At 41.7% G+C, this 19,716-nt stretch overlaps 1 protein-coding gene across 21 annotated transcripts in view; it reads left to right on the top strand.

Annotated features, from left to right (window-relative positions):
• The window catches only part of atp2b2 (ATPase plasma membrane Ca2+ transporting 2), a 170,693-nt gene that overhangs the window by 65,168 nt on the left and 85,809 nt on the right, over nt 1–19,716 (top strand). For 19 of the 21 annotated variants that reach the window (XR_008388899.1, XR_008388901.1, XR_008388900.1 and 16 more), the window contains one exon: nt 16,120–16,670. Coding sequence is in view for 17 of the 21 variants with exons in the window: in XM_053653369.1 (XP_053509344.1) it covers nt 16,460–16,670 (211 nt within the window). In the remaining 4 variants the exon portion in view is untranslated. Of the gene's footprint in view, nt 1–9,214; nt 9,233–12,428; nt 12,448–16,119; nt 16,671–19,716 lie in introns of those variants that run through there. The other 2 variants (XM_053653371.1, XM_053653370.1) reach the window with 2 other exon arrangements.

Below are 19,716 nucleotides of genomic sequence, written 5' to 3' on the forward strand. Positions count from 1 at the left end.
TTAATGAGGATGCGTTTATATATTGGCATATCTAACCCTAACCCTAAACTTCAGTACTGTAGCTACATTCAGTAGTGTATAGTTACAGTCAGATTGTACCTGAGACTACAATTTATTTATTTTTTATAACGCAAATAGACCAAATATTGACTATGTTTCATTAATTAATGTTTACTGCTCTTTGTAATATTGTTTTTATGTAGAAACATTTAATTTCATGATTTTGAAGGCATTTTTTGCTCAACAGCATTTCTTCGAATGTGCCTAAGACTTTTTCACAGTACTGTACTTGCGGCAGTTGCATTCAGTAGTGTACAGCTGCATTAAGCTGTATGAAGGTGCATTCAGTAGTGTACGGCTGCATTAAGCTGTATGAAGGTGCATTCAGTAGTGTACAGCTGCATTAAGCTGTATGAAGGTGCATTCAGTAGTGTACGGCTGCATTAAGCTGTGTGAAGGTGCATTCAGTAGTGTACGGCTACATTAAGCTGTGTGAAGGTGCATTCAGTAGTGTACGGCTGCATTAAGCTGTGTGAAGGTGCATTCAGTAGTGTACGGCTGCATTAAGCTGTGTGAAGGTGCATTCAGTAGTGTACGGCTACATTAAGCTGTGTGAAGGTGCATTCAGTAGTGTACGGCTACATTAAGCTGTGTGAAGGTGCATTCAGTAGTGTACGGCTACATTAAGCTGTGTGAAGGTGCATTCAGTAGTGTACGGCTACATTAAGCTGTGTGAAGGTGCATTCAGTAGTGTACGGCTACATTAAGCTGTGTGAAGGTGCATTCAGTAGTGTACGGCTACATTAAGCTGTGTGAAGGTGCATTCAGTAGTGTACGGCTGCATTAAGCTGTGTGAAGGTGCATTCAGTAGTGTACGGCTGCATTAAGCTGTGTGAAGGTACATTCAGTAGTGCGCAGTTGCGTTCAGTAGTATACCTCTTTTTTTAATAGTGATCATCTGCATTCAGTAGTGTACAGCTGCATTAAGCTGTGTGAAGGTGCATTCAGTAGTGTACAGCTGCATTAAGCTGTGTGAAGGTGCATTCAGTAGTGTACAGCTGCATTAAGCTGTGTGAAGCTGCATTCAGTAGTGTACAGCTGCATTAAGCTGTGTGAAGGTGCATTCAGTAGTGTACAGCTGCATTAAGCTGTGTGAAGGTGCATTAAGCTGTGTGAAGGTGCATTCAGTAGTGTACAGCTGCATTAAGCTGTGTGAAGGTGCATTCAGTAGTGTACAGCTGCATTAAGCTGTGTGAAGCTGCATTCAGTAGTGTACAGCTGCATTAAGCTGTGTGAAGGTGCATTCAGTAGTGTACAGCTGCATTAAGCTGTGTGAAGGTGCATTAAGCTGTGTGAAGGTGCATTCAGTAGTGTACAGCTGCATTAAGCTGTGTGAAGGTGCATTCAGTAGTGTACAGCTGCATTAAGCTGTGTGAAGGTGCATTAAGCTGTGTGAAGGTGCATTCAGTAGTGTACAGCTGCATTAAGCTGTGTGAAGGTGCATTCAGTAGTGTACAGCTGCATTAAGCTGTGTGAAGCTGCATTCAGTAGTGTACAGCTGCATTAAGCTGTGTGAAGGTGCATTCAGTAGTGTACAGCTGCATTAAGCTGTGTGAAGGTGCATTAAGCTGTGTGAAGGTGCATTCAGTAGTGTACAGCTGCATTAAGCTGTGTGAAGGTGCATTCAGTAGTGTACAGCTGCATTAAGCTGTGTGAAGGTGCATTAAGCTGTGTGAAGGTGCATTCAGTAGTGTACAGCTGCATTAAGCTGTGTGAAGGTGCATTCAGTAGTGTACAGCTGCATTAAGCTGTGTGAAGCTGCATTAAGCTGTGTGAAGGTGCATTCAGTAGTGCGCAGTTACATTCAGTAGTATACCTCTTTTTTTAATAGTGATCATCTGCATTCAGTAGTGGACTACATCAGTAGTATACATCTACAAGGGACGTTTAAATGATGCTGACCCTGTATCAAACAGCAGCAACACAAAGGTATGAGTTGAAGGATGGGTTTTATTCGTTGTTTTGTGACAGAATGTCAGAGGTAAAAGAAACAGATGGATAGTGAAGTCTTCTGTTAATTCTCATATTTTAGAGTGGAATTGTCTGTGCTCCATGCTGGCATTACATTTTGAATATTTGTGTTAAAATGATTTACAGAGGTCTGATTGTAGAGTTGGCATTTTGTAACTGATTGCTGGGATGTTATTATAATGCGGCAGTCCCTGAATAAGTTTTGGCTCAAAATCACAGTGTACAAGAACATTCAGTAGTGAACTACATTCCGTATTGTAGTTGCATTCAGTAGCGTACAGCAGCTTTCAGTAGCGTACAGCTGCATTCAGTTGTGTACAGCTGCATTCAGTAGTGTACAGCAGCTTTCAGTAGCGTACAGCAGCTTTCAGTAGTGTACAGCCGCATTCAGTAGTGTACAGCCGCATTCAGTAGTGTACAGCCGCATTCAGTAGTGTACAGCAGCATTCAGTAGTGTACAGCAGCTTTAAGCTGTGTGAAGGTGCATTCAGTAGTGTACAGCTGCATTCAGTAGTGTACAGCAGCATTCAGTAGCGTACAGCTGCATTCAGTAGTGTACAGCTGCATTCAGTAGTGTACAGCTGCATTCAGTAGTGTACAGCAGCTTTCAGTAGTGTACAGCTGCATTCAGTAGTGTACAGCTGCATTCAGTAGTGTACAGCAGCTTTCAGTAGTGTACAGCTGCATTCAGAAGTGTACAGCAGCTTTCAGTAGTGTACAGCAGCTTTCAGTAGTGTACAGCTGCTTTCAGTAGTGTACAGCTGCATTCAGTAGCGTACAGCTGCATTCAGTAGCGTACAGCTGCATTCAGTAGCGTACAGCTGCTTTCAGTAGCGTACAGCTGCTTTCAGTAGCGTACAGCTGCATTCAGTAGCGTACAGCTGCATTCAGTAGCGTACAGCAGCTTTCAGTAGCGTACAGCTGCATTCAGTAGCGTACAGCTGCTTTCAGTAGTGTACAGCAGCTTTCAGTAGTGTACAGCAGCATTCAGAAGTGTACAACAGCATTCAGTAGTGTACAGCTGCATTCAGTAGTGTACAGCAGCTTTCAGAAGTGTACAGCTGCATTCAGTAGTGTACAGTTGCATTCTAATTTGTGCGTCTATCAAGATCAATAAGTACTATCTGAAAATACTGTTATAAATATAAATCTAACAAAAAAATGCAGCTTTCAGCACTTATCCTGAGCACAGAGACTCGCAGACAGACAGGTCTGATTGCTAAACAGGATCTCTCGCACCATTCTGTCTAGTTTTTTCCTCATCTAATAACAACAACATCGACAACAATAATAATACTAATAACAACGATAATGATTCAAAGAGATGCTTACAATTAGTACATGAATTACAAATGAAAAAAAAAAGCTCCATCAACTTTATACGCATCATCCTAGCAGTAAAATGAGATTTCAGAAAGTTGGTGAACTTTTCTGCTGGCAGTTGAAATTGCACAACATAATGATGTCCTGTCCTGCAAAGCCTGTTGTCGCATAGATTTTTGCTTTGTCTGTAGAAAAAGCTCAAAAAACGCTGCAACCACAAAAACTACAGATCTACTGTGCATATAATATCGGCCGGGTTCTTATCACTTATCACTGTTTTGCTCAGCGGACCGCCACAGTAAACAGCATTCATAAGAGGACACGATGTGAAATGACGAGACACTCCTTCTTTAGTTTCTATTCAAATAAAGATGTCGTTCTTTTGCGTAATTAAACGAAATTCTCCGTAATACATCTCCAATGCTCTGCACGTGTTCCTTTCTCTGTAGCATAACTCCTGTTTATAGTACGAGCTCATACGTAGCTTTTATGATTTATGAGTTTGACTGTTTAATGTCGAAGGTGTACATGATGTCTTCTTCACTATTCCATCCTATCATTTTTAATCAAATAGTCAGGATAAATCTATGTTTAATAACATTACTGAAACTCATTCTTAGTCATGTGTGCGTCTCGGATTTGTTGTACGAGAGGCAAGTGATAAATGATGCCACGTGACACACAGTTTCTGCATCGTTTCAGTGGGTTTTCCGTTTAAAAATGTTTCCACTATAGATTCCTGCAGCATCTCGTATATTGCCAAACAATTCAGCTAAGTAAAGCTAACGAAGACGTGTTGTCAACATGGGAAATATTACCCGTCACGTGCTATTTCCATTTACTTCATCAGCAGACATTTCAAATACGTCTCACGTTATTCCTCGGATAGAAACCTGACGACTGACTGAAAGATGAAACGGCAGGCCAGCGCAGTGGTTCTCTTGAACACCGAGCCCACTCACGATCAGCACACAAGTGTGTTGTGCTCATTTTTAAAAATCAGCTTTGTGAGAAACACTTAGTCATGTGTGGGACTGAGATGCTTAATCCCTTTGTGCAGAAAATGGCTACTTTTCAGGCTGCCTTTTCTCTTTAAGTAGCACAACGTTGATTTCAGCGTGAAAGGATCCGAATCTGACGAGCTGAAAATCCTAGATTTCTGTCAGAAACGATGCACTTGAGCAACAAAATGAAAACCTAGAAATTAATGAACTAAAATACGAGGGCGAGTCAAATGAAAACCTTAAACGAATTTAATTTAAAAAAAAAAAAAATAATAATTCTAAAGGAATCCTGGCACTGATGGTTTTACTATAGTGAGGCATGAAAGCACTTTTTCTTTTCGGATACCGACTCTTTTATCGAAACCTTGCGTATCAGCTAATACCCGTTTGATATTTCTTCTTTAATACTGCTAAACCTTAAAATGATATATATTTTTTTTTTTAAATGAACGGAAGCATTTAAAAAATACAGAAAGAAAATAAATAGCTAAAACACGACTTAAACTAAACCACAGCATTTACACAAAAATCACTTATATTGCAAGGGTGTCCCAAAAGTCTCCATGCGGATGCGCGTGACAGGAAACGGGATCCTGAGATTTCCCGCGGTATCACGGAATCACGCGCATGCTGCGGGGACAGGAAAGACAAGAGCAGTAGGGGGCAGTCATGTTTCATTTCAACAAACACGGCTTGCTAGTAGATACGGTAGTTCTGCCAGGTACTGTATACATCAGTATGATATTCTTTTACCATCCAAACGGTACTGTTTCTTGTACTGAAGCCCATCATCTGCTTGTGCTTGGCCTGTGTGTCTTCGAATCTCTCTCAGAACCGTTTTGCAACAAGCAGCAGAGCTGATTAAACGTTGTCGAACCTGAAAAATGTAACCTGGAATGTGTGGTCGGTTACGTAAACAAAAAAAAATCACGATAAACCTAATTTAAACAAGTTTTTAATTACAAGATTGAATTATATAAATGGTAAATGGCGCACTTATATAGTGCTTTTATCCAAAGCGCTTTGCACTGTGTCTCATTCACACACACTCACACACACCAATGGTAGCAGAGCTGCCATGCAAGGTGCAAACTTGCCATCGGGAGCAACTTAGGGTCAGTGTCTTGCCCAAGGACACTTCGGCATGTGGAGTCACGTGGGCCGGGAATCGAACCGCCAACCCTACGATTAGTGGACGATCCGCTCTACCACCTGATCCACAGCCGCCCCGTATATAAAGTGAGCGTGATTGAGTCACGTAGTGCACGTACAATAACATACGAGAAATGAACACTTTTAGCAAAATGTCTTCCAAATTTTTTCATACGTAGATTATATGATCTATTTTGGCAAGCACATCACACGCGACACTGTTGCTAAACTTATTAACAAATTCAAACATTCGTTGTGGTGCTGGCGTACATAGTCCCCTATATATGGAGACTTTTGGGACACCCTGTACTAATATAATATGCTATATATTAAATATAATTATAATGGATGATAAACCCAAGCCTAACAAAAATGCAACCATGTTTCTTTACATGTAAAATAAACATTTACAGTTCCAAACCCAGCCTACCCCCCCACCCACCCACACAAATATACTTTGGCACAGAACCCCCCCTTTCAATCTTTCTTTTCCATTTGTAACAGGATTGGATCAACTTCATTTTCCGCCACTTATTTTTGCTGTCACTGGCCCGATATGACCGCAAACAATGCCAACTCTAGTTTTTACCCATGTGCCAGTAATTCTGGAGCTTACTGTTTAGAAAGATACCACCCTATCACATGAGTCCATGCACCTTGTATCTACATTCACTAGCCGTTTTCGAGGTATAGAATTACTGACTGTAGCCCATCTGTTGCTCTGCACATGTCTGCTCCCGTCTCCTTTGTCCACGAATGGAACAAAACCTGCAGAGCTACACGACTGACTTACAATCTGTCATCGCTGATCCTATCTGAGCAACTTGGTGTCTGTACGTGGTGTCAGTTTAGTCTGTCTTTTATAACTATCAAGAACTCTTTATGTAGTTTATATAAAAACATCATCAGTTAATCCTTATATCAACTCTCAACCTATGTCAACAGTTCCTGAAATATTTGAAATTGTGTTTTTAAATAATGAATAAAAGTACATTTTTACTAAGCATCTTTGGCTTAGGGTAGCCTGCAAGCCAAAGATGCTTACAGGAAGAATGTAAACAGCAAGTGTGGGCAAATCTAAATCCATCAGTTACCCCAATGGGCATGTGGGCTAACCCCACATGTGTCCCACCCAGCTAACCAGTGTGCCACCCAGTTCCATGGTTAGTCATGGTGTATGATTGTATCATCCTTTCAAAATACAGATTAAATTTTCCATCCATCCATCTTCTATACCACTTATCCTCTCAGGGTCACGGGGAACCTGGAGTCTATCCCAGGGGGCATGGGGCACAAGGCGGGGTACACCCTGGACAGGGTGCCAATCCATCGCAGCGCACAATCACATACACACTACGGACACTTTAGACATGCCAATCAGCCTACCATGCATGTCTTTGGACTGGGGGAGGAAACCGGAGTACCCGGAGGAAACCCCCGCAGCACGGGGAGAACATGCAAACTCCACACACACAGGGCCACGGTGGGAATCGAACCCCCGACCCTGCAGGTGTGAGGCGAACGTGCTAACCACTAAGCCACCGTGCGCCCTCCAGATAAAAATATGTTTTCGCCTATTCCATCTATTTTCTTACCAAGTCCCTTACTCCAGTGATTCTCATCTGTTTTGTGTCTGGCTATGACTTCCCCCGAAATTTCGCAACTTTGTCTGTCTGCACTCCAACGCAGGGGATGCGGCTGCACTGAAAACACCCTGGCTGTGTAACGTGCTACTGCTCTAAACATGTTACATTGCCACCTTTGCTGCCACTAGCATGTTCCTAAATTTATCATACACAACAGCTAGCACAACAGAAGAAATGTTCACAACAGAAGAAATGTTTTGCTTAGTGTTTTGCTTAGTGCTTAGTGCACAACCCATCCTCGCAGCCACTTTCTCTTTCAGCTTACAGCAACAATTTGCTCAATACTGACAGTGTAGTCTTTTCTGTATAAGAATGAAGAACAGTTTCGGATTTTATATATATTTTTTCCTGTAGGTTTTGTAGAAAGATTTAGCAAAAAAAAAGTCCTTTGTTTGGTTGTTAAACCCATTTGTCTGTCCAGCAACTATGGATAAAAAAACGAATAGCCCGGACACACCATCTGCTTATCCCGGCCCACTGGGCTACTGGTTTGTCCGCCTCTGAACACAGATTAATGTGAAGGAAGAGTTATGCATCGTGTTCTTGATATGCATACAGCCATGACGGACTGGCACACAAAGTATTCTTGCAGAAAATCTCTCTTACGATTCACTAACATGATCTCTAAAGGTTATGAATAGCATTTGACCCTAGTCAAAGATTCATAGATCCAAAGATCACTGGGAGCCTGTGAACAATTGCATAGGAATGAATAAACTTCCTTGTTCTAGACATAGATATAGAAAGATCTATTTTTGCCCACTATTAATTTACAGTTGCCGCCCACTCAGTTTATTTTATTTTCAAGAAATCTGAGCATGAATTCAAAAACGATAGAGTAGTCGGAACAGTTCTAAATAAAAGTCTGTTTCCTAAAAGTCCGAAAGTACAGTAGTGAAAGGGGAAAAGTCTCACTGCTAGAAGTAACTGAGCTCTATCATACAGTATTGGTCGAATTTTCCCCACATTGTTTGGGAAGAGGCCACTTCAGGTCGTACAGATTGCACTGTTTCACGTGCTTGAAGGGTTTCCCACCTATTCTCTTTAAGAGACAGGCCTTTCACAGACCTTGACGTTGAAAGGCAGGATGCATTAAGGCCTTGGTGGCAACAAAAGTGTGAGATAATCTCTAACTAAAGGCCTGCCATTCCTTAAACTCTCAACTCTCACTGCACACAAAAGCTTGAGTGCAGGGAAGAAAAGGCATCATGGCTGCAATCTTCTTCCCCTTCACACCAACATGACTTCAGACAGAGGTCTTTTGGTTAGCAGCTCCAAAATAGTTGCTTTTTTTTTGTAGCATCACTCAGTGTGGCTCACGTAATCTACGTCAGCCATTTGATGTCATACAGTGACCAAGGAATTACCTGTATACCCACAATGCACTGTAAGCCCTGGTTAATTTGAACACTGAGAAAAGGAAGTTTGCAAGCAAGTTTGTTTAGAAATGTGCCAATCAAAATATGATACAGAATTATTCGTAAATTGTTCACACGGGCATTTACACAATGGAAATCCCTTCATGCGTCCTCCGTGCGCTCCTGCGTGGGTGTAAATTTACTCAAATGTAAATCTCGGTTGATCGACTTCAAATCATCAAATTTGCAAAGAGTTACTGCACTTTTATAAATGGCTCATGCTGTCGAGTTTAAATCGTGTGTGTTTCAGTTACACGCGTAAACGTAATGTCATTTTTGTAATTTCACATTAAAGGCATTAACGAAATGGAACAAGCAAGCCAGCATAAATCTACAATTTAAAAATTAAATAACAAATAACACCACTCGTTCAATTAAAAATGCCACTGTATAAAAGAAGGATGTGCTACAATGACTCATATAAATAAGTTAAGCATATAAATCACTTCTGTTTGCCACAGCGTCTTTATTTAATGCTGTGCAACACTTCATTAGAGCCAACACTAAGTGACCGATCTGTTATGTCTTAAGCTGCAATGTGCTGGATACTCCCTTGTGTGCTGCTTGACTTCCTATGACACCCTCCTGTTTTTCCAACACAGGCATCATGGAGGAAACATTGATGTGACAGACATTTCTGGCCAAGAGTCGCAGTACAGTAGATATTCATTTTCCCCCATATCATGTCAGAAACTTTTCTATAATTCGGTTGCAGATTTGGGTCTTTTCAAGGTGTTGTTACATTGTTCAATATATTTATATAAACATGAAGGTGACGTGAATAACACTGATTATCTCGTTACAATGTCAAGGGATGGGATATATTAGGCAACAAGTGAACAATCAGTTATGTATAAGAGAGGCATCAGGATGCACTATGGGAAGAAGGCGAGCTGGCGGAGGAAGTGTGATGCTCTGGGCAATGTTCTGCTGGGAAACCTTGGGTCCTGACATTCATGTGGCTTTGACACATACCTCCTACTTAAACATTGTTACAGACCATGTACACCTCTTCATAACGACGGTATTCCATAATAGCAGTGGCCTCTTTCAGCAGGATAATTCGCCCTGCCACACTGCAAAAAATGTTCAGGAACGGTTTAGAGAACATGACGAAGAGTTCAAGGTGTTGACTCGGCATCCAAATTCCCCAGATCTCAATCCGATCGAGCATCTGTGGGATGTGCTGGACAAACAAGTCTGATCCATGGCGGCCCCACATCGCAACGTACAGGACTTAAAGGATCATCTGCAAACGTCTTGTTGCCAGACACCACAGCACACCTTCAGAGGTCTTGTGCGGTCCATTCCCCAACTTTTTTTTTTTTTGCCATTTTGAGTGTGTGTGTGTCACCAAATGCAAATCGGATGTCCCCTCCATCGGCCTGGTAATTTATAGGTGATCGGCATTCATCAAGATTTACACACACCTTTTCTGAAAGATTGATAAATAAGGTTCATTGTTAGCAACATATACCTAGTGGTCATGTGTGTTAAGCGTCCCTGTGCTGTCAGTCAGGCTTTTACCTTTCTGAGTCTGTTGATTTATGTATGAGTGCTATCTGCTCGTACACTTCTAATTAGCTATTGAATAGGCTACAATGATGCACAATCATGCTCAGAATCAGACCGCTGATGAGCCATTATGCACAAAACATATAATTAATAGAATTAATAGAACCGCTAACAAAACCAATTGACTACCAGACTTGACTAAATTTATTGCCATTATAGAGAAGTATTAGCTGGTATAAGTCATATAATCCGAGTCAGGGCATAATAGGGACTTTATGAAATGACGGGTATGGGGCAGCTATGGCGACTGGAACTAAATCTGTGTTCATGCCGTAACCATGCAACCAAAATCACAAAGCAACAATTCTAATGCTGTTGGGGAATGGAGTGGTTGACAGTCTTTGCTGGCTAAAAAGGTTTTTTTTTTTTTTTTTTTTTAAAGCAAAAGAAGAATTGCTTTATGCATTAGAAGCTAATGGGAAAGTTTGTTATCCAAGATTCACTAATTCCAATTCAGTCTAAACTTTTGGGTGTTATATTATGATCTCAAAGATGACTTGCCGTTAACATGTTCGTCTCTGGTTGGGACTCTGACACATCTTCAGAACAATAGATTCAATTATGGATTAAATATATTAGGAGAATTATCTGGCTGCGCTGGGTGTTTGCCAATTTCAGACTGAGATGGGTGTTGGGGATTGTCTATAAAATGACTAGAGGTCTCTCCAAACTCAAACAAGCACAGGACATAATGTCTGTATTTATCAATGCCCCTTTTGCCCATTTTCTTGATTATTACTTAGATTTCTCTGGTTAAGCCTGTGCATTCGTGACTGCTAAAATATCAATCAATATGCTGTAAATTATGTCAGCCGGCTGGTCATTTCTACCACTAAAATACCAATGGAAAATCCCGAAGGGGATTCTCATCGCGTGCCATCATAAGAATGCCGCTGCACTGCGCTGTTCACAGTCGGGAAGAGCAGCGCACCTGACGGCCTCTTTTCACAATGTATTCTTCCTAACCGAATGCTTCTTTTAAAAGCTGTTCTGATGGTCACAAATTGCAAGGATATAAGCATTTTAATTTGCAGCATGATGATGGAAGTTCTGAAGCACAATCTGAAGCTCTGGTAGTGTTAAGAAGCCTTTTGTAACGTTTTAGAGGAACGTTTTAAGTAAAACGGCTCCACCATTTTGAGCCTGTGAAATGTGTCAAGTTAAAAAAAAAAAAAAATCAGCCCACGTCTATAATTAAGATGGCTGCACATGGTGTGAGATAGATAGAGAGAAATGATGTGAAAAGGCAGTAAGTGCGATTTTAACAAGAAAATAAGAGGAGTGTAAGAGAAAGGAGCTTGAGAACGCTCTCTCGGAGTTAATGACATAAATGTGGTAATTACGAGCTTCCTGCAGTAATGTGGTTTGTGCGCCAATCTTAAAATGCAAGATGCTTACTCCACGTGACCTGAATTAACATTGTGTCATATGGCCTGAGACTGACACTCACAGAGGAAACACATTTCTTACCACATTGTTTTTTTTTTTTTTTACTACCACAGAGTAGTATTTATTTAGCTTGGTCCCTATTGCTATTTAGTGAAGCACCGGACACATGGTGCTAGCGTCTTCATCTCTTCAGCTAATTAGAATTTTATGTCACTGACTTGCACATGGAGTGGACATTACTTTGCGTGTTATTAAAAACCCTGGTGAGGTCATTAGCAGCAGTGAAAGTGCACGTAAAGACTGATGTGGATGTCTGTTTAAACCTCACAAATACATGGCCTGCTCCATCCTTTTTTGACTCTCTTTGACCCAGACGGTCAATTCAATTCAAATTAATAAAGATGTTTATTCATACATAAGGCGAAAAGGCTTGCGTTGCCACCTCATAGCTTCAGGGTTCCCTTTTCGATCCTGAGCTTGGCTTGTGTTCCCATCTGTGAGGATTCATGCATATGTCCTCATGGGTTTCCTCTGGGTTCTCTGGTTTCCTTCTACTTCCTAGAAACATGCAGATAGGTGAATTAGCTGTGCTAAATTTCCCCTTGGTGTGTATGATTGTGTAAATGTGTATCTGTATCTGTACAATCGTCCAATCAGACGATCATTTAGAAGCAGCGGAATCAGACATTAGAAAGATGACATAAAGGAGATTAAAAATGAGATCTCAGAGACTTTGGACGTGGAATGGTGTTGGGGCCGAATGGGCTGATTTGAGTAATTCTGATCTATGATTTTCACAGAATGGTGCAAAAAAAACCCCCAACAAAAACGTCCAACGAATGGGCAGAGGAGAACGGTCAAAGTGGAATGGCCAGGTTCTAGCTGACAGGAACGCTACAGTAACTCAACGTATGGTCTGCACTTATATAGCGCTTTTATAACCTTAGTGGTTCCAAAGCGCTTTACACTGGTTCTCATTCACCCATTCACACTCACACACTAACGGTAGCAGAGATGCCACACAAGGCGCTAACTTGCCATCGGGAGCAACTCGGGTTTCATTGTCTTGCCCAAGGACACTTTGGCATCATGTGGAATCACGTGAGCCGGGAATCAAACCGCCAACCCTACGAAACCCGCTCTACCACCTGAACCACAGCCGCCCTGAAGGTCGCCACTGTTTACAAACGTGGTGAGCAGAACGAAAACAGCGACGGGAATCAGAGGCTACAATGGGCAAGGCTCACTGAAACTGCACCGTTGAAAACATCACCAGTCTAGTGTTGTGTGGGATTTGATCATACAGTATATCAGGGTTCTTTTGCGAAAAAGCTTGTGATTGTGACAAAAAAACATTTGGTGTGAAGATAAATATGAATTCACTTGCACATGTGATTTGATATTGTACTATACTAATTAGAGCGCTACTGTACTACAAAGCATGAGTGCCTTAACACTGGCACTGTTGTCAAGGAAGCATATGAGCTAGTGTGGTGGGTTTCTCTAGCAAAGACCATACAAGGAGAATGTCAGAACTTTGAATTATTATTATATTCATATTCTCACATGTGTATTTATGAACCAGATTACTTTTACAGGCAATTTATTTTTCAATACCGATGCATATTTTCAAGCATACTCCTCTGTGTGCTATAACACTTTCCTTTCTGCTACTGATCGTTTTACCCTGCGCTCAATTGAAAAAAAATTTAAAAAATAACAAGTAGCAAAGCGTAAAGCCCTGTATATGTATCTTCTTTATCACTTTCTGTACTTTACTTGTAATTCATTTGTACTAGGAAGTCTTCAAGATAGGTCTGGCCAAGAGAACAGGTGTCAATGCAGCCACACTCGTCATAAAATTATTTGGCAGCAAAATTAGCAGTAACAAATTGGATCGCCAGCTGTGTCTCCAGCACAGCTGTTATCAACCACTGCTTGAAAAAAAAAAAAAAGAGTTCTCCTTGTTTGTAATTACAGGGTTGAATGACGGCAGTACTGCCAGCAGTCTGATGCCTTGGGCTGCAATAATCTACAAATCAAAATCACACAGTTTCCATTGGAGGCATTGATTTTTTTTGTTGCATTTCAAGTCCACAGTTATTAATGGTGTGTTTGGTGTAGAACGCATTGCTGCCTGGGTAGTGAAGCGATTCAGGGACATCCAGTTGTGTTATTGGCCATCTAAGTCTCAAAACCAAAGCAGTCATATACTCCGTTAGGGGAATCCATTCTTATAATACACTCGTCTGCTGCGGCTGAACGAGGAAATTGACTAAGCTATGTTCTTTTATGGATATTTAAGTTGATTGATTTGATTTGATTTTCCTACAGAGGAAAAATTTGTTTCCTCTGCTTATGTTGCATATCCGCCCCCCCCCTCTCCCTGTCATTAGCACACTCACCAAAAAGTCACCAAAACTTATTATTTTGACAGAAAACCTTGCTGCATTTCCGCAAATCAGACATGCCACATCTACACACAGGTTTATAATGCATGCACAATATATCGTGCATGTTAATGGTAGTTAATGAGCTGTTTCGGACCCGTGTAGCTTGTTTTAAATTTTTTTTTTTTTTTTTTTTTTTTTTTTTTTTTTGCCTTTCCTCGTACAATTATCCTATGTCCCTTTTCATACTGTTCATTTGCAAGACAGTATTTTTGGCTATCACACCTCAACCCAAACAGGGCTGTGTGTTATTAGGTGTGTTACCTGCAACCTTTGACGAGGCATTACACATTGCATTTGTTTTTTATTCCACACCCTGACTCTGCTGGTGAGACTGGCATGGATATTGATCAGTCCTGAAAGGCTCAGAGAGGGGGGGGGAGAGAGAGAGAGAGATTCAGTCTGAGTTTGTGTATGTATGTGTGTGTGCATCTATGTTTTTGTGTGTCAGATACACCCACTCGAGCCCCTCGTTCACAGGGAACTGCCTTTGACAAATTACATTTGTCAGAGCAGCAGGCCCATGCCAATAGATGCTCGAGGAGGGAACAAAAAGATTGTTGCTGAAGTTTATAAAAGTGCAAAGTCATGTTTGGGTCATGTAGGACTTTTATAGAAATTTTATAGACTTTTGTAGAAATTTTAGCAGTTACTCAGTAATCACATCTTACGTTTATTGGTGTACTCTTAAAAATATCGAAACTTCTATAAAATTGAGCTTTTTATCTTATTGTTGTTTTGTGGTAATAGGAATGGTAGCAGATCTCCTAAGCAGGGATTCAACTGGGATTTAGGAATGGAGGAACCTTAATTCTTTTAATGGAAGGCAACAATGTCAGGACGGAATCATCCATCCATCCATCTATTCATTTTCCGTATCACTTATCTACACAGGGTCACGGGGGAGCCAGGGAATCCCAGGGAACTCAGGGCACAACCCAGTCCCAGGGAACTCAGGGCACAACCCAATCCCAGGGCTTAACTTAAAACTGGCCATGCTCTCTTATTATTGTTGGCATATGGCTCATGACTGTGTTTATACCCTTATATTGTAGATAAGCAGTTATGTGGATTACGATCATAAAAAACCTGCAGTAAAGAAACTTTGCACTCACATCATACTGTACAGTACACAGCATCATGTGCCACTGTGTGTAAATACAGTGTATGTATACTGATGCTGCATAGTTAGTTTAGGAGTCCAACAACAAGAAGCATTTCAATAAAAGCTAATTTCATCTAATGATCTGAACTCAGTGTTGTGGCTAATTCTGTTGGTTGTGAGTTCGGCTGTCAGTTCTGGGCAGTGACGTGGTTTATCACAATATTTTTTAAAATGGTAAAACTCAAGCAAGGGAAAAAAAATAAAAAATCAATATCGCACAAGCCTAAAGTTAGCTGTGAGTGTTCTTCTCAACCCTGCACCTATTATGTCACACCACTGGTTGTATCTATAACCTGGCCATTTTTAAGTTATACTATTTATTTAATATCATTTCTATTAAACTATAATAATAATACAGTTGATCTCCATCCCATTGATTAGCCATATAAACAGGACGCATGAAAATCAAGCCTCCAAAGCGTTTATGGTTAGGAATCCTCCTGATGGCAGGTGGGAGTGTAAATAAGAGATGGAAGGAAAAAACAGCAGCCATGTCTGTTTCACCTCAGGGCAACATGGGCCGAACATAATTTGAGTAATAGAAATATTATTTCTAAAATAGACTTTTCATGTTCGTTTGCGAAATCGAGTCATGTTCGACAAGATCCACTTTCAGTGAAACTAAAATAGGTCATCTTTGACTCTGAGTGATATAAGGGTTAATATTCGCAGTGTTCTGTATTTAGCTGACAAGCGTTTCTCGAGCTGAGATGAGACAGAGAGATAGATAGATGGACAGCTCCATTCTCCTCCTCCTCCTCTCTGGAGGGTGAGAGTCGGTGTGCTGTTTCTCTCTCGCTCTCGCTCTCTCTCTCTCTGCTCTCTCTGCGCTCTCTTTTGTGCTGCATGCGCCTCTGAGATTCACTCGTGTTCACCTCTCTCTGTCTCCCCTCCTTCCTCTCTCTCTCTCTCCCTACCTCTCCTCCTCCTCTCTCGCTCTCCCTCCTTCTCTCTGTGTCTCTGAAGGAGTAATGGAGAGGATCACCATGTAGACCGGAGCCGAGCGGAGACGGGCTGAAATGGGAAACGCTGTGTGGAGCGACGCCGCTCTGCAGCCGCGCTGATCCTCAGGAACTCAGCCCTCTGTCACGCACCCTGGACTGCATTTTTTTTCCCCCCCACATTTTTTAAACATTTTATTTCCTCCATCTTTTCTCACATAGTCTTATTTTTTTTTTAGGTCGCATTATTATTATTTTTTGGTCCAAGTGTGTTCAGATAATCTTCATCTCCAAGAGGCTCGTGCGCCACGGTGCCAGACTCTCGGGTTTCTGAAAACCGATTCAACTCCACTTCAGATCAAGCTATGGAGCAATACTCCACCAACATGGGGGACATGAGGAACAGCGATTTTTACTCCAAGAACCAAAGAAATGATGCAGGCGGCTTCAGCTGCTCGCTTATGGAGCTGCGCTCACTCATGGAGCTCCGAAGCACCGATGCAGTCGTCAAAATTCAGGAGGATTATGGAGACATCACGGGACTGTGCCAGAGGCTGAAAACCTCACAGACAGAGGGTGAGTGTGTGCCTCTATTCTTTTTAAAAAAAAATTATTAAATAAATACACTTCTCTCCTTCCTCCCCTCACTCTTCCCCTACATAAGCATAACATCGGTGACTCATTCTAACACTTATTGATTATCTTTTTCACGCCTTGTATTTAGGAGCTGCAAGAGTAGTGGCTCCCCCCCACCCCCCACGCACAATTGTGCAGCTTGTTCTTGCAGAGTTATTAACTCGAAGGTCTTCCATTCAACAGCACAGAGGTCAAACTAAATTTGCTACCTTTTAAAAAAATCGAGTGCTGAACGGTACGGTTTGACCGACTGTTTCCTGGATTTTCTTGGAAACCCAATGTGTTTCTTTGCGTCACAAATTCCTCGTAAAGTGGAAAATGGCTCGTCCTGTGCCTCAGTGGAAGATGATGTGATTGGCATGGTCTGTTCTTCACGCCTCATCTGTCATTTGATAGAACAGCATATGGGTTCCCCAGTTTATACTCTTCTTCAGGTTTGAGTGATGCACTAACTTGGTGTATGATCACACACCCTGTGCGAATTATTACCACTCTGTTCAAGTTACGAATCAATTTGAGGTAGTCCTGATACGCCGCCCTCACCTGAAAGCAGAAAGCAGACTCGAAAGTGATTAGAGAGTGATCTGTACTCACTTGACTCCTCAAGAAATGTTTCAGCAAAAGGCTTTGGTGTTTAAACCCTTCGAGGCAAGTGGCGTCCGTCCCTGACTGCCAAGTCTTTCCTTGATCTTTGCAAACATGACTGCCTGTGCGTTATCAGAAGGAGGAACTCTGTTCTGCTAGAGTGACTTGGGCTGACACCCCAAGTGCAATGTGATAATGAAGACAAATGGCCGCATCTAGCCTTGTTAACGAGCACTTTTTTTTCCTGCATTTTCCCACCCAGGGCACTGTAACCTTCATGTACCCGGTCACCCTGGCCTCATTTAGTGCCAGTCTCCTAAATAGTCATGACGTACCTGATTTTACCACTAATTAAGAGTTCCATGGGGCATGAATGACTTTCTCACCTTTGGTTGATCTCTTGCCTCCAACGTGAGCCCAGGTAAAATCTGATATGCATGTTGCACGTGTGCAGATCAGACCTGTGAGATTTTATTAATTAATTGGGACAAAAAGCTAGCAGAACGATCAGGTCAAAGCGAATAAGGGCCAAGATCTTTATCACAGGTATGACCGACCTTTCAGAATGCTCTTAAAACCACGCTGCATGGTTAAAAGCTGGAGTTAATGTAAATATTTAATGCAGCAGCCATTTGCAGAAACTTAAACATAAGGTCGAAGGAAGCAAGAAGGAAAGAGGTTGCAGACCTTTTGGATGCAGCGGAATCCATTTTGTCGGTGGCGTCAAGCCAATCAAATTGGCTCAAATTTATTTTATAATGGGATTATTTTTAGCACTGATGCACACTGATCAACTTAGCGAGAAATCTGGCAAGCCTGTTTAAATGTTCTTATACGTTTTAGTTGCAGACTGGGGGAAGATATCGGTATACTCTTGTATAAGTTGAATCGTAACATTAAAGGTTCATGTTTGTTCAGAACTTCAAAAAAAAAAAAAGTGTCTGCAAGAACATCTCCTTTCAGCATGATCCATTTCTGATCATTTTTCTAGCGAGTGCCTGCATTCAGAAAGGAGATATCCCTTGATGTCTTGAAACACATACCTTGAGTAGCAGGCCTACAGATTTGTAAGAAACTGTAAAAACAATCCTATTTTTACTTTGCTGAGGGGGCGTCAGTTGCTCAACCCATGGAATCGGGCAAAAGAGTAAAGAAGACGTCTCTGTCATCGCTTCAAGCTCGGTAAACAATTTGCTTGAGATGGTCCCCAGGGGATCATCTATGGAAGATGGCTATTGTATGCTAATAGTACTAGTGTGCTGTGTCCTGGCACCAGCTGCAAAACCACCGAGAAATGTCTTTTCCCTCGCCATTGCTGTCCTCCCCCATGACTCTCTCTCTCTGCTCTCATTTCTATTTCTGTCTGATGGCCCACCTCACTTCAGTGCAGCAACATATCCTTTCCCTGTGCATGAAACTAACCAACACCAACACATCTTTGTCCTCCAAATCCCACTACTGTCTTTAGCCTTCTCTCTCTCTCTCTTTCCTGGGTATATTGGTTTCTTAATAATTGAGCCAAGAACGCTTAAAATGGATACAGTGACTCCTGTGAATCCGAGTCTGAAGCTAAATGCAAATCAGATGGCTTGCTAAACGGCCGAGTGTAGGCGGGAGCTTGAACCTCGCATTCGTTTAGCATCATCATCATTCTTGCAACACGAAAGGCAGATGTATGTCCAGTGAAGCAAAGAGGAAAAAGAGAGATACACTGGGTTTTCTGGGAACAAGGAACATCGACGTAATCCGATGCCACAGAGAGGCTGAAGGTCAAAGTGAGCTGACAAAACATTACAGACAAAGTACCAAACACGACACAGTCCTCATGAGTGATCGAGATCGAACGCCCTGAATAGTTGTTCGGGATGAAATCTGGAATCGTAACGTGGTGAAGGACGCAATTGTGGATGAAGAAAAATGATAGCAACCAGGCTAAGCTGCTTGATGCAACATTCTCCATCCCACCATTCACTCCAGCTCCATAGCACATGGCTTGTTAAGCAGCATCCCATCTCAGCAATGCTGCACTCCCCCTCCTCCGAAACCCATCCTTGATGAGCATGCTAATCTAGTCTGCCTGGCCCATGTGCTCATTCCCCTCTGACACATCCTATTTAATCTCGGGCTCCGCTAGGAATTGCTCCGAAAGAGCACAATCTCCTCTAATAAGGACACTCATTTTGGCTCACCAGTATTGCTGCCCTTATTCCAGCTTCCATTCTTAAAAGTAGAAATTGTTCCCTCTGAGAGTAGGTTATAAATGATATGTTACCGCTTTCCTCCTTCAGGGAACAGACTCTTCTGAATGCATGACCTTGGAGTAGAGTTTGAGCCAGTCATGTCAGGTGACACAGGAATTTTACGAACAGAATACCGCAGGTTTGTACAGTCAGTTCTAGAA

This window comes from Ictalurus furcatus, chromosome 21 (genome assembly GCF_023375685.1).
Source record: "Ictalurus furcatus strain D&B chromosome 21, Billie_1.0, whole genome shotgun sequence".
Lineage (NCBI taxonomy): Eukaryota > Metazoa > Chordata > Actinopteri > Siluriformes > Ictaluridae > Ictalurus > Ictalurus furcatus.